Here is a 15,440-nt window from a genome sequence, read left to right on the forward strand (position 1 = left end):
CGTGGTGATTTAGCAATCATATACAAATAAAATAATAAATAATATGTATTTCTTCGGTGATATCGATCATATATGATTTTTATATTCGTAAAACGGATCGATTTGAAAATATTTTGTATGAGTCGATTTATGTATGAGATCTGTTTTATAAAATTATTAATTATAATATCTTATAATAATTTTTGTGTTTTTTAATATGAAAAAAATGATTAATTTAGTGAATTTTTAATAATTAATCTAGCATTTTTTTTCCAATAAATTTAAAAATGTTTTTTTTAATATGAAAAAATTGGATTTTAAAACCTCAAAAGTTTATTATATTAATAGGCTTTGGTTGAGAAATAATTTGTCTCAAATTAATGGCATAAATAGGTCAAAAAAAATGGCCACATCAATGACTTAACATGCATGTTTTGATGTAAATATCTATCAATAACACCAAAATTGAAATTTGAATCAATGTAGGACAAACTTTGTTCATTTAACTTTGATATAAACGAAAACTTACAAATCTCAATAAATACATGATGGTTGAAAATATGAGTTGAAATCATTGAATGTTGAAAATATGAGTCGTAAATATTGAAAATTAGTGTTTAATTATGTATTTATTTTTGGATTATTTTCAAAAAAATTCTATAAATAAGTCTCTCAATTTGTGATAAAAAACACAATTGAGTTGAGAAAATTTTATAAAAGTGTGTAGTTTAACATATTTTGTGAGTTTGATATTTTTACTTTTTACCGTAAATTTTTACTCTAACACGTTATCAGTACGATACTCAAAGGTTCGGTTCTCCATATTTTTCCAAGCTCTAAAACACAAGAAAAAGGTAACAATATTCAAAAATAAGAATATTTATTTTACTGTTCATTTATTTTTATTGTATATAATGTAATATATAATATCATGTTATTATATAAAAGGAGTATATGACATCTTATTATAATAACGTAATGCGATTATATTATTACAATGCTTATATAATTTTATTGTGTTTCTCATTATTTATTGTATAAATATATTTGAATAATATCATGTTATTATATAAAAGAGTCTATGATATCTCATTATAATAACATGATGTGATTATTTCATTGTTTAAATATTTTTATTGTGTTATATAATAATTATATATATATTTGTATAATGTCACATTATTATATAAAAAGAGTTTCTGACACTTCATTATAATATTGTGATGTGATATACATAATTATTTGAATATGACTAACATTATATACATAATATTATTACCATAAAATTTACATATACATACATTTGTTTTTTTAAGATTTTGTAACGGTCATAAACAACTAAATTTTACCCTATAAATATGATTTTACAAACACATTCAATCACTCCAAACTTACTCTTCCTCCCTAAAAAATTTTTTCATCAAAATTTTCGAAGAAGAAGAAGATGGTTCTTTCAAAGTTATTTTGTATAATTATTTTGGTTATTATACGCACTAGTCTTGTATTTATCGGATAATATCCGCCTCGTATTTTTTTATTTTTAAGAATGCTTGTATTTATAATTTATCCTTTACTTTTTATTGTCATATTAATAGATTTAGAATTTAACTAATAAAATACATTGTTATTTTTCTAGTACCACCATGTCAAATTTGACAAAGCTCGAATTTGTTGAGCTCGATATTACAGGAAAAAATTTATATGCCATGGACTCTTGATATAGAAATGTATCTTGAGTCATTGGGTCTAAGCGAGACATTAAAGAAAATAGTATCTCTTCATCACAAGAAAAAGCAAAAGCTATAATATTTTTGCGTCGACATCTTGATGAATGATTAAAATATGAATATCTCATTGAAAAAGATATCATGGTTTTACGGAAATGATTAAAAGAAAGATTTAAACATATAAGAAAAATTATACTTCCTATCGCCCGTGATGAATGAAATACGTTAAGATTCCAAGATTTTAAGAAAGTCAGTTATTACAACTCGACGATGTATCGAATAATCTCGCAATTAAAATTTTGTGGGCATGAGACTACGGAATCAAAAATGCTTGAAAAAACATTTTTCACTTTTCACGCATCAAATATAACTCTACAACAACAATATAGAGTGTGTGGATTTGCGAGATATTCTGAACTTATGCATGTCTTCTTGTGGCGGAAAAGAACAACGAGCTGTTAATGAGAAATCATCAGACCCGACCCACTGAATCAACAACATTTCCAGCAGTAAATGTTGTAAGTAAAAATGAATTTAAACCTGAAAACCAAAATCAAAGTCAAAGCCAAGGTTTTGGTCGAGGTCGTGGTCGTGGTCGTGGTCGCGGACGTGGACGTAGAAGTTGTAGTGGTCGTGGTCGTGGCCGTGGTTTTGAAAACAATCGAGATAGTTACTTCTATAACTCATCTCAAAAGGACGTCACGAACCACCCACTGAAAAGGCATCATGAGAATATGAGTGCTAATGAAAATCACTCAAAACGATTTGAAAGTTCTTGTTTTAGATGCGGCACTCCAGGACATTGGTCTCGTATTTGTCGAGCCCCCGACCACCTTTGTAAGCTCTATAAATAATCAATAAAGGGAAAAAAAAAAAGAGACCAACTTCACTGAACACAGTGGCTGTTTGAGTTATTCAACTCATTTTGATGCTGCAGATTTTTTGAATGATTTCTCTGAAAATGATCAATATATTGATGGAATTGAAATGTAAAATATTTTATTTTTCATGTGCTCATATAATAAAGATTTATTGTATAAAAACATATATGTAAAATAAAATAACCATTTTTTAATTATTTAATCAATTAATTAATCAATTTTAGACAGCTCTAAAATATTTCATGAGAATCATGTACATAAAAGTAATTACCACTACTAATATTTTTATTTAATTAGTAGATTGTAAATTTATTAAATATATGATTGTGAACTCATTATAACATCGATTTACGATCAGACAGTGTTGATGTACCGAGAGTACAAATCTTGTTCATATAACGAAAATTGGAAATTTTGAATATCAAAATTTCCATTAATCCATTTTTTGCAGATGTCAGTTTTGTGAATTCATTCACCAAAACAGACAGTTCAACTCTAATCACTTAATTAATTGTTAAGCTAACTTGCACATCTTCAATCATATGAAATTACCTTATAAACTTCTTAATAAGCAATCTGTTTGATCTTCATCAAACTACAATCGTCAAATTCAACTCCTTGAACTTGACTATCTCAAAGGGAACACAGAATCCGATACTTGTGTGACATTCAATTGTTCAAGGATACAGCTAGTCGTGGGTTCACAACTTCATGTGACTCAGAATAACAAGTATTTTTATTCAGGCTTACCCAAATTAGCTACATTCTTTTCATCAATCCCTTGATCAAGAACGTCATAACTCATGTTTGATTGCACCAATCTGATATGGTAAGAGTGTCTAGTAGTATTGCACCATAATCCCCTTGGTATCACTGATAGTACCTGTAAGAACCTTAATTTATGGTTAGCATATAGTAAGGTCCATTCAGCTCATATATCCGAATCGAATATGAAACCATTGGCATATCGAGAGTTGCAAATGAATTCACTAATAATATGATATATCTTTGAATAATAATAGTAACATGATATGTGCAACTGAGAAAACACATTTCTAAAATGCACATGTCTTACTCTGACCAGAGATTTCTTGCACTATTAACTTATCAGATCACATATGATATCTTCATTCTTAGGTAAACGGTGAATCCCCGACTACAATGTATTGGCTCCTACGTATTTCAAAACTACACCCAACCTCGTCACTTGATGACCCTTAATGAAGTCGGTAAATGGATCAAAGTGTATGTTACTACGTAGAGCTTCTATGTTGTCCCGGGTCAAATGACTGATGGTGTATAGCTATAACCGCGGACTATTCCACTCAATAAATGATAACAACTTTGATAGTCCGAAGGAGGGTTGTTCAGTACATCATTATATGATCACTCATCTGTATGAATGAACATCTCCATGCTCTTACTAATTAAACATGTCAGTTACATCACAGATGCTAGTCTCAAGCTCAAGAGGTCTTTATTCTTATTTTATGCGACTGATTCGACTAGGAATATGTTTAGAATATATGACATACTTGCTAATGAGTTTCACGATTTTACGTTTTGAGGCAGATCTCATGATACTTATAGTACATTCAAGGACTTTATCTATACAGCTTGCACGTGTATACAGATAAAATAAATGGTATACAAATAAAGTAAATGTTCTTATTAGATAAAATTGTAAAATATTATTAAAATAAAGATTTTTTTTACATAAGAGTCAATAAAGCCAAAACCATAAGTTGGCTCGCTGGCAACCTACTATAACATGAAGCATATTTCAACATGTTTATGCAAGATGCTGGTTCTTTATATAAGCAAATTCATTTTGTTGCAGTGTATTTGCATAAGTGAACTAATGGCATATAGCCATATTTTGCAACCACGCAAGTATTGTAGGAACACGTTTGACGTATACTCTCTACCATTGTCTATGCTAATTCACAGAATCTTTTGTCAACTTCTTCTTTAATCATTTATTTTAATTATTTAAATTTGGAAAAAAGTCCTGAATTTTTCTTACATGAAGAAAACCCATACATATCTTGAGAATTATCAATGAATGTGACCATGTATCTCATTTAACCGATATATGGTTTCTTGATAGGCCCAAAAACATCAGAGCAGACTAGTTCCAATGGCACATTTGTAGTAGCAATAAATGCAAGAATATTTATTTCCATAATCTCATCGGTTTTTTTACTTCACAATAACTCGGGATTTAATCCCATAGAGATGATAAATCTTTCGTCTGTAAATTCAATGAATGAATTACCTTTCAATGATCTTGAATGGGATCAATATCATGAATAACAATATCTGATATATCAAATCAACTCGTAGTCAAGACTTGAATAGTATAACATAGAAAGTTCTTTTATCAATACCAAAAAATAATTTGGATTTTTGAACCAATTAATAATTTACTTTGATTCTTCTTATGGTAATTGAGATGCCTTTCTGTCATGCCCTGAGATAGGAACATACGACACCAACATTGTTTAAAAATTTACATTTAAAACAATAAGTATTGTAGCAAATCAAATAGCCAAAAGTCAGTCTACCGCATAAAAGAACATAATATTTACAATGCATAATCCAAAGAGTGTGAATGTTGTGTTTACAAAGAAAAGCGTACACAATGTGGAAGCGAATTACAACTGAACTATAAATAGAAGGATAATACTAAAAATGAAAACTTGATCTTCGTGATCAGAGTTTACTCATGGGTCTGAGAGCGTATTTTTCTCATCCTTATCCACCTTATCTTCATTCTTATCCGGAGAAAGAAGTAAGGGGTGAGTGTTTTGTGACACTCAGCAAGTGAGGACCGATCAAACATCCGAATAAGAAATTATACATATAATTATGATTTCCAAAGTAACATATCAGAATATGTTGCATTAGAACATGAGACAAGAATTCGAACTTCATGAAACTTGGCATAACATGAACAGAACAAAGCATAAGACAAAATTCACTTAAATTTATATTATTATCCATGGTTAATTGATCAGTCTCATATATGTTATTTCTTTAGGATATGAGATTATATCATGGTTAAATACCCACCGTCTGACGGCTAGAACAAAACTTATCAGAGTTTAGGAATTTCTCACTTCTAACTCGAATCCTAATAGAGCTTTTCAAATTTGGAGCATGATGAAATGAACATAAAAAATTGGAATAAAGAGAGTGAAAGCAAAGGAAACGAAGCATAACAAAACATGTTGTAATTCGATTAAATTTTAATATATATATATTCTTTCAAAAATATATAAATTCGCTTACTCTTGATTCAAACATGTCAACGGAACTTTGTTAGAAATTTGACGGGACATGGAAAAGAATTTCTTGAATATAGACGGAGCTTACTTGTGTTTTTGCTACTAAAATGCTTGAAAAATGGTCGCACAAAGGCTAAAAAATTCTACTTGCAATGGACTGATATATCACTCGAAGATGCCAGGATACTACCCGATTTTATGCTGAAGTTGTTTGAATTTGGTGTATCATTTTCATCATATATTGACGTTTTTATAGGGTATTAATAGAAATTGAACGGATTTTTTCACTTGAAATCATCATAAATTGGCCAATTTATTTTGATAAAATAGTTGGTGGATTCAAAGAGCACATAGAATATCTAAAGGTTGATTTTAACAGCATAATCAAGTCTTTCTCCAAAATGAAATTGCAGATGCATTTTTCGAGTTTTAAGATAGCAAATCATTGAGTTTCTTGAGCTGAAATCTTGAATTCATGAGCTGAAAATTTTACGTTCCTGATTCGCCACACTTCGAGCTTAGGAGTTGTAGAATTTCGAGTTACTTGAGCTGGAATTTCAAGTTCCTTGAATTGAAAATTTTGACTTTCGTTGCTTACGTGGTTTGCGCTTTTAAAATTCAATTAATCACATCTCACCTCTTTATTAGAAATTTAGTCCTTAAATCCTGAGTTTTCTTGATATTAAAAAATATAAGGGTATTGGATGCACATTTTCTCCTCTAGCTCTCATGTTGCTTCTTTTTTGGTATGGTTAGACCATTATAATTTGATGTATGAAATGGTGTGTCGTCTCAGTAACTAGTCTAAAATGTCCACTATATGGATATATACTTCTTCATATTTATTTCTTCTTTCAATTTCTTTCTATTAGTAGTGTTTCGACTTCAAGAATATTGTTTGGGTCAGGAATGTATTTTTCTCAAATTTTAAATGTGAAAGACGTTGTGGATCCTTGACATGTTCGCTGGCAAGGCTAGTCAGTATTCCAATGTTCTCATTTTTCCTATAATCTTGAAGGGTCCTACATATATGGGGTTCAGTTTTTCAGCCTTATGGAATCTGACCACTCTTTCATGTGTGAGACTATCACATAAGATTTTTCATCAACTTCAAACTCTACTGTTCTCCTTTTCAAATCAGCCAAGCTTTTTTGTCTATCTTGGGCTACCTTGAGTCTTCTTTTTGTGATGACTACCTTGTCACTGTTCCGATGATAAATTTTTCTCCAATGTCGTCCTAGTATAGGGGTGATCTACACTTTGGTCCATACAGGACTTCGTATGGAGCCATTCCAATGGTGGAGGTCACCCATCCCAAAATTGCCCCAAGTCAAGCACGCTTAACTTTGGAGTTCTTATGTGATGAGCTACCGAAAAGAAGATGCACCTTCGTGATATGAGTAGTACAAATCAAATCTTTTAAGCCCTCTTCAACTGTACAGTCCATTACATTGAACAGTCTCGGAATCCCTCTCATTCCCGTGTGGGATCGGTTCATTCATGTTCCCTCCACCTAGAAGCCTGCCAGGAGCCGCTCATTGTCCGTGCAACTGATGGCACCGGCGATCACCCCCCGCCCTCTTCGGCCCCGGGCCTCACATGCCCACCAGCTTCCGCTTGGTTCGTCCCCGAACCACACCGTACTAAGAGAGGTCGGCTCTGATACCAACTGTAACGTCCCAGATTCGACGACTGTCCTCACTGTACCAAGACGAGTCTTTCCAGCGTGCTTATGTCCTCACTCACACGCACCCTGGGAAACTTCCCAGGAGGTCACCCATCCCAAAATTGCCCCAAGTCAAGCACGCTTAACTTTGGAGTTCTTATGTGATGAGCTACCGAAAAGAAGATGCACCTTCGTGATATGAGTAGTACAAATCAAATCTTTTAAGCCCTCTTCAACTGTACAGTCCATTACATTGAACAGTCTCGGAATCCCTCTCATTCCCGTGTGGGATCGGTTCATTCATGTTCCCTCCACCTAGAAGCCTGCCAGGAGCCGCTCATTGTCCGTGCAACTGATGGCACCGGCGATCACCCCCCGCCCTCTTCGGCCCCGGGCCTGGCACAAGACCTCAACATAGTTTCAAAGGTTTGAATTGTTCTTTTAGTCTGGACGTCGGTTTTGTGTGATAGGTTGTACTGAGAGTAAACTTGTTCCCATTGCTTCTTTAAAACTTTTCCAGGATCAGGATACAAATATTGGATAATTATCAAATAAAATGCTTATTGGAACTCTATGAAGTCTCACAATATTAACCAATTTGTCCAGATTATAGTTCATTCTGACAAATAAGAAATACGTAGAATTTGTGAACCTATCTCCATTTACCCATATTCCATCATTATTTTGCTTTGCTTTTGGTAATCCTACAACAAAGTCCATGGAGATATGATTCATTTTCATTATGGTATTTCTAGTGGTTGAAGAATTCATCCAGGTCGTAGGTTTTTTGCGTTGACCTATTGGAAAGCTTGGCATTTGGAGACAAATTCCGTAACATCTTTCTTCGTTCCATTCCACTAGAAATTTTCCTTTAAATATCGATACATCTTGGAACTACTATGGTGGAATGAAAATTTCAATTTATGTGCTTCAGACATCACCTCTTGCCAAAGGTTATCGATATCTGGTACGCGCAATCGTTATTTCATCAAAAATATTACATTCTCATCAGTATGAAATTTTAGAGATTTTCCTTCTTTGAGTTGTTCTTTAATTTTTTTGAAGGAGGGATCTCGATCTTGATTTAGTTTGAATGATTCTCGAAGGCATAGTTGTGCTGAAGTGAGGCTAGGATTACCTTATGTGTTCTTTCGACTTGAAACATCGACCACCTTGTTGGCTTTGCCTAAATGGTAGCTTATCTTTAAGTCAATAGTCTTTCAAAAGTTCAATGCATTGCCTCTACGATATGTTTAACTCTTTTTGGGTGAATATGTATTTGAGGCTCTGGCTATAAGTGAATATCTCACATTTGACACCGTAAAGATAGTGTCTCTAGATTTTTAATGCAAACACCACTACTACTAACTCAAGATCATGGGTCAGATAATTTTTCTCGTACAGATTTAATTGCCTTGAGGCGTATGCAATTACTCTTCTATCTTGCATGAGCACACACCCTAATCCCCCTTTTAATTCAACACTGTAAAAAGTGAAGCTCTGGGTTTCTTCGGGGAGCACTAACACGAGTGTCAAAGCAAGTTTCTTCTTCAAGGTCTCGAAAATTTTCTCAGATTCGTCACTCTAGTTGAATTTTGAGTTCTTTTGGGTGAGCTTCGTGAGGGATATGGCTATCGATTTTCTTCGAAAAACTTTTGGTAGCAACCATCTAATCTCAGAAAGCTTTGAACTTCTGTTGAAGTTTTCGGTCTAGGCCAGCCTTTGATTGCCTCTACTTTCTTGGGGTCTACTGAAATGACAGTCTCAAAGATTATGTGACCTAAGAAGGTTACGCTCTTTGGTCAGAATTCACACTTTTTGAATTTGGCTTTTAGTTCTTTCTCTTTTAGCATCTGTAAGATGAGAAGAAGATGTTCATTTTGGTCTTCTTAACTTAGTGAATATACAACAATGTCATCGATATACACCAATACAAACTTGTTGAGGAACGACTTGAACACTCTATTCATGATATCTATGAAAGCCGCTGGAGCATTTTTCATACCAAATGACATTACACATAGTGTTCATATCTTTTCCTGAAAGTTGTTTTAGGAATATATTGTCTTCACTTTCAGCTGATGATAACATGACTTTAGATCGAGCTTTGAAAAGACCTTAGTTTCTTTTAGTTGATCGAAAATCTATCCTTGGGAGATTGTATTTATTCTTGATCGTGATCTTATTCAACTTTCTGTAGTCGATACACAATTTTATACTACCGTATTTCTTTTTCACAAATAAAAGTGGAGTTCCCCACGTCGATATACTAGGTCTAATTTGTTTCTTGTTTAATAATTCTTGTCATCCTTTAATTCTTTGAGTTTTACTGGAGCCATTCGGTACATTACCTTTGAAATTGGTGTGGCACTAGGTACCAAATTTTTTCAAACTCCATTTCTCGGTCAAGAATTGCGCCAGAAAATTCCTCAGGAAAGAAATCCGAGAATTCTTGAATTACGAGAATGTGTAATTTCTTCGTTTACCTAGTTTATCATTGCCAGGTAAATTTCTTCACCATTTTTCATGGCCTTCCAAGTCTGATATGCAGATAAGATAGATTTTTGTTCACTGGATTTGTTACGATAAATGATTTCTTCTTACTTCGGAGTCCAGAGTTTGACATTATTTCCTTAACAATCCACCATGACATGATTCTTAACTAACCAATACATTCCAAGGATGACATCAAATTTCACCATATTTAGCTGAATCAGTTCCACCTCAAAGTTTTGTTTATCAATGCGAACCTTGCAGTTTCAATGAACTTTATGTATTTCAATTGTCTTTTCTAGCAGACATGCTACATGTAATGGTTTGTTCGCCATGTGTTTCATATTCAACTTTTAACTTTTTAACGAAGCTTCTAGATATAAATGAATGAATAACACCATAGTCAAATAACACATAAACATGATTTTTATTGATTCTAATGATAATTGCCACAACGTCATCTGCATTGTCCAACTCATTTTGGCTTGTGTAATGAGCATAATTAGATATAATGTGCTTTATTATATTGAGTGGGCTTAGAATAGCTAGTGGGCTTGGATTGATTAAAGTAGAAAAAATTCTTAATAATGTTTGGCCCAAATATTATACCCGACCCGACACGGCCCAAGAGCAGGTATTTGACGTGGTCCGAGCATGTCTTCCGCATTCTTCAGACAGCAAATTCTTACAGAGACCTTTCGAACCCTTCAATGGAGGATGATTACAGTAATGGCGGTGAGAGTAACACCATCGTCGACACTGCTAAAGCTGAAAGATCTGTGTGGCTGATGAAGTGCCCACCGGTCGTTTCCAAGGCATGGCAGTCCGCCGCTGCGTCAGCCGCCGACGCTCCCGCCGTCGCTAAAGTCATCGTCTCGCTTGATCCCCTGCATCCTGAGGACCCCTCGTCCCTCCAAGTACTTCCATCTTTCTCTTATTTGTGGTGTTTTAGAATGCTAAGGGAGCGAACCATGGGCAGACCCAGCTGGGTTAACTGGTATCTCGTAGAAAAATCGAAACTTTTTCTGTTTTTAGATTCAAGATTTAGACCCAGGGTAGTGTAAAGATACTGGATTGGGCAATGGATGTTTGGAATTTTTTTAAAAAAAGAAAGAAAAACATAGTTGTTCATGTGTTTGTTGGGTGGTTGCTCGCAAAGGCTTTTGTTTGTGTGACGTGATTATTTGGATTTAGGATTTGAATTTGTGGTGATCTTCAGTTTACCATGGAGATGGCGGGGAGTGAGGTTATGCAAGCACCCAAGAGCTACTCTCTCAATATGTCTAAAGATTTCGTTCCCATGTGTGTTTTCTCAGAGACAAATCAAGGTAAAATCATCAGTTATCTTATGTGATTTTTTTGGGACTTTCATTTGTTTGTTTTTCCAATTTCGCATATGATGATCTTTAGTACAGATATTGATTAATTTCTCTCGTTATTTTCAATTTTTTTTATATTTTAGTATGTTGATGGTTGGATATTTATTTACAGTATGAACTCTGATGTCATCATTAATGTTCATTGCGTATTGCAATTACTTTAATTTTTGATGTGTTATGGACAGTTTATTTAGTTGTCGGAGGAAAAATTTATTAACCTAAATGTATAGTGTGTGACATTGTGAAGTAACAATAGCACGTTATCCGTACGTGTGATTGCTTCTGTAAGGAATTTGTTTTAAAGCATGCACTCGCAGTTGCGATAATTGTGATGCAAATGATCGAAGGAAGCAACAGAAGAAATATTTGATTTTTTAAATTTTCTATCACCGTTTGGCTTATCGTGCTGGATGTTATGTGGGTCAGTATTGTTGTTTTGTGCAAGACATCATAGTTTAAGAAAATTTGATAAACGAGAATCGGTGTTGAACCGTTGTAATTTTACTAGGAAAAGAAAGATGAAGGATTTACTAATTTAAGTGATGTATTGTTTCCTGTGTGGCTAAAACAACTTTTTCATTCAAAATCTCTTTTTCTGATGGAAATGACCTTTTTGATCTAAGCAACTTGCTTAATTTTTCCTTAAATATTTTTTTCGCATATGAAATTTACCCCTCTGATGCCAGCAACTTGCTTGAGTATGGATACTCTGATATAGGAATGACAATAGCCCATCCAAATCAATAATATGTAACTTTTAATTGCTGCATCATACTGTGAAATTTTAATTACTGACTGCAGCTTAGGCGAGTTTAAATATTATGACTCATTATGTGTGATGTTACCTGGACATGTTGGGCGTTGATTCGGAATTACTAATTTTAATATCCTTTTTGCTACCTGTGTATTCTTCATTTACAAATTTTCATTGCGAAATTGACTTCAAAGTAGGCACTGGTACATTGATTGTTGACTTGTTCTTAAATTGTGTTTCTCCTTTCTTTTTCCTAGAAAGAATTGCAATGGAAGGGAAAGTAGAACACAAGTTTGATATGAAGCCTCATCATGAGAACATTGAAGAGTATAGAAAAATTTGTCGTGAAAGAACAAATAAATACATGATCAAGAATAGGCAAATTCAGGTTGTACACTTCTCTGGTCTTTTTGTTTGCCTCTTGTGACTGGCAGTTTCTGTTTGATACATTTTTATTAAAGTTCCTTTTCCATCACGCCTTAATTTTGACAGGTGATCAATAATGATCGCGGAGCGCACATGAGGCCCATGCCTGGGATAATGGGCTTTATTTCATCCACATCTAAGGTTTGCATACATTTTCACCCCTAAAGGTTAAATTCTAGGCATCAGTACATTTGTATTTTCTGTATCACACCACATGTCTTTTAATTGAAGTGCTGGTGTCAGATTTTTTATGCTTTCTGAATAATAAAAGTTTTGGAAAATCGATCCAGTTTATTACTCTCGACCGATCAATTATGATTTAGAGTATATGTCAAGCATTGATGTCAAAGATTTGAATGAATCCCAAAAAGCATCTTACTAATCTATTCCCCATTCTCTTTGGTTATCTTTTTGCGTAATCCTATTACCTAGTTAGAAGCTATAGAAATACACAAGAGGCTGGTACTGGATTTTTTTAGAATATGGAAATAAGAGGCATTATCCCGATCAAAAGAGAGTTTATCTGTAAAACATTGGAGATTTTTCCTTATCCACAAAGTGAAGGATTGCTAATTCTCTTCATCTTTGGCTTCTTTGACTTTCCCAAACTAAGCTTTCCTTTTCTTTTCCAAATTAACATATTATGAATATTCACTCCCTACCCCCAAATTGAGACATAGATACATGATAGGTTTGTGAATTTATTTTAATAGGTTATATTAAAATCCTGTTTACATTATCCTTCCTAGGGAGGTGAAGGTTACAAGCAATTTTAACTCATGATAGAAATTAATTATCAGTTGGTAGTGTTGTTAGTGGCAGACTGCTGTAGATGAACTCATTGAAATGTTTTATTAAATTAGGATCTTCGTATTCGAGTCCTGGTGTTTCTGCTGCACCTCCTCGTAGCCAATTGTGTGTCTCGAGTCTTGATGCAATTAATGCTTCAGAGACATACTTTTTCCCCATTCTCTAGTGTCTTATCTTATAGTACATGTATTCCAATTGATATGTGGATATTTATTTAAGATTTTTCTTTCAAAGTTGTTGAGGATTGTTTTTAGCAACAGGAGCGCCTTATCCTTTAAATAAATTGGGCCTTTGCAGGATAAGAAGAAAGCTGCTCCAGTTAAGGGACCAGATGTGAAAAGAACCAGAAGGGACCGTGGTGAACTAGAAGATATCATGTTTAAGCTTTTTGAAGAGCAGCCTAACTGGGCATTGAAGCAGCTTGTTCAAGAGACAGATCAACCTGCGGTATATCTTTGCTTATCACAACATACATGCACACTTGGAACCTTTGTTCTTATTTTTTCGTATCTTCTTTTTTTTCAGCAATTCTTGAAAGAGATATTGAATGAACTCTGTGTATACAATAAAAGGGGAGCAAACCAAGGTACATATGAGCTTAAGCCAGAGTATAAGAAATCGGCTCAGGATACAGGTGCTGAGTGATGAGTATTTTCTCTTTGTTGCACATTGTGTGATGAGAGTGTTAAAGTTGAGAATTGAGAGGGTTCTTTAACATTGTACACCTGTTACCTCTCTTGGAAGATAGTGCAATCTTTTAGGTTACAGATGTTTAAAATATGCTGCTTGATATTTACCCTTCCATTTATTTTTAATCAGTTGATGTATCAATTATGTAATGAATCACTGAATCAAAAACAAAAAGAAACAAGTTAGTGTTATTTCCGTCTTAGGCTGATATGCTTGATCTGAAATGCTTTTCGTGTATGATAGTTAGCTGCTTATGTAATATCAATTCTGATTGGACTATCTTCAGTGACATAGTAAAGATGCCTTTATTCAGCTTATGTTTGGCGTGAGATGCATGCTTGAATTTCACTGTCATTCCATCTTTTCTATGTCTTGCTCATTCCAACCATTTTTTCAAATGACGTCACAAGAGCTAGAATTTACCCCTTCTAAAACTCATGTCTGACTGACATGTCAACCGGGAGGTGGAATTGATGTAGTCACCACCGAATTTCCATCAGAATCCAGGATTGCTTCAGATGCCTGCATTTGCAACAAAAAAAGATCCAATTGAGATCCCATCATTCAGCCGTGTACCAAAAAGTGCAACTTTATAGGAGCACCAGCTTCAAATAGACTCTGTTGTACTTCTCAACATAAATTGTGCTATAATTAATCCCGGCAGTCATATTGTTTGGATTTTGTTTCGGACAGATGATAGCCATAGTTAGGGATGTAAATGAACCAAACCGTTTGCGAGCTATTCGAAGCTCGGCACGATAAAAATCTCGTTTGAGTTTGTTTGTTAATCATATCAAACCAAGCCCAAGCTCGATTTTGAGCTCGAAAATTTAATCAAACCAAGCTCAAGCCTAAGGATATTAGGCTCGTGAGCTCGCAAACATGTTCGATAATAGGCTCGCGAGCTCGAGCTCGAGCTCGGCTCGTTTAGGTGGCTCGTCAGCTCGAGCTCAAGCTCGAGTCATTTAGGTGGCTCGTAAGCTTGAGCTTGACTCATTTGTTGAATTGACAAATAAAAATATTAGTACTAATATCAATGGAAGGAATTGAATACAAGACATGTTTGAAAAAATGATGAATTCACACCATTTAGTCACAATTACATTTTTAATCTTATTTGCATATCATTATACTAAAATGTTCTTTAAAATACAATAAATAAAATAAATTAACAGAAATTCATCAACTTATTCTTTTTCCCTAAAAATTTACATAATCAAGTCATATACAAGTTGAGTAACTTTACTATTAGTCTATGAAGGTTAATTAAAAATTTTACATGCTAAATTGATATGCCATTTGACATTAATCAATAATTTAAGTTAATTATGTCGAATTCATTTCA

General features: G+C 33.8%; 1 protein-coding gene across 1 annotated transcript; it reads left to right on the top strand.

The window, feature by feature from the left end:
• The first annotated feature begins 10,695 nt into the window (after window positions 1-10,695).
• LOC140975234 (uncharacterized) lies at window positions 10,696-14,319 on the top strand. Its single transcript, XM_073438824.1, has 6 exons — window positions 10,696-10,953; window positions 11,256-11,364; window positions 12,427-12,557; window positions 12,662-12,736; window positions 13,703-13,852; window positions 13,931-14,319. Exons 1-6 carry the CDS (start codon window positions 10,747-10,749, stop codon window positions 14,048-14,050), a joined length of 792 nt encoding a protein of 263 aa, XP_073294925.1. The 5' UTR covers window positions 10,696-10,746; the 3' UTR covers window positions 14,051-14,319.
• Window positions 14,320-15,440: the final 1,121 nt, after the last annotated feature.

The sequence above is a fragment of the Primulina huaijiensis genome, chromosome 4, assembly GCF_012295235.1.
Source record: "Primulina huaijiensis isolate GDHJ02 chromosome 4, ASM1229523v2, whole genome shotgun sequence".
Classification (NCBI taxonomy): Eukaryota; Viridiplantae; Streptophyta; class Magnoliopsida; order Lamiales; family Gesneriaceae; genus Primulina; species Primulina huaijiensis.

Coding starts and splice junctions, on each gene's coding strand:
- LOC140975234 (XM_073438824.1), top strand. CDS start 10,747: ATGGAGGATGATTACAGTAATGGCGGTGAGAGTAACACCATCGTCGAC. Junction 12,558..12,661: donor TCAAGAATAGGCAAATTCAG/GTTGTACACTTC, acceptor TAATTTTGACAG/GTGATCAATAATGATCGCGG. Junction 12,737..13,702: donor TTATTTCATCCACATCTAAG/GTTTGCATACAT, acceptor GGGCCTTTGCAG/GATAAGAAGAAAGCTGCTCC.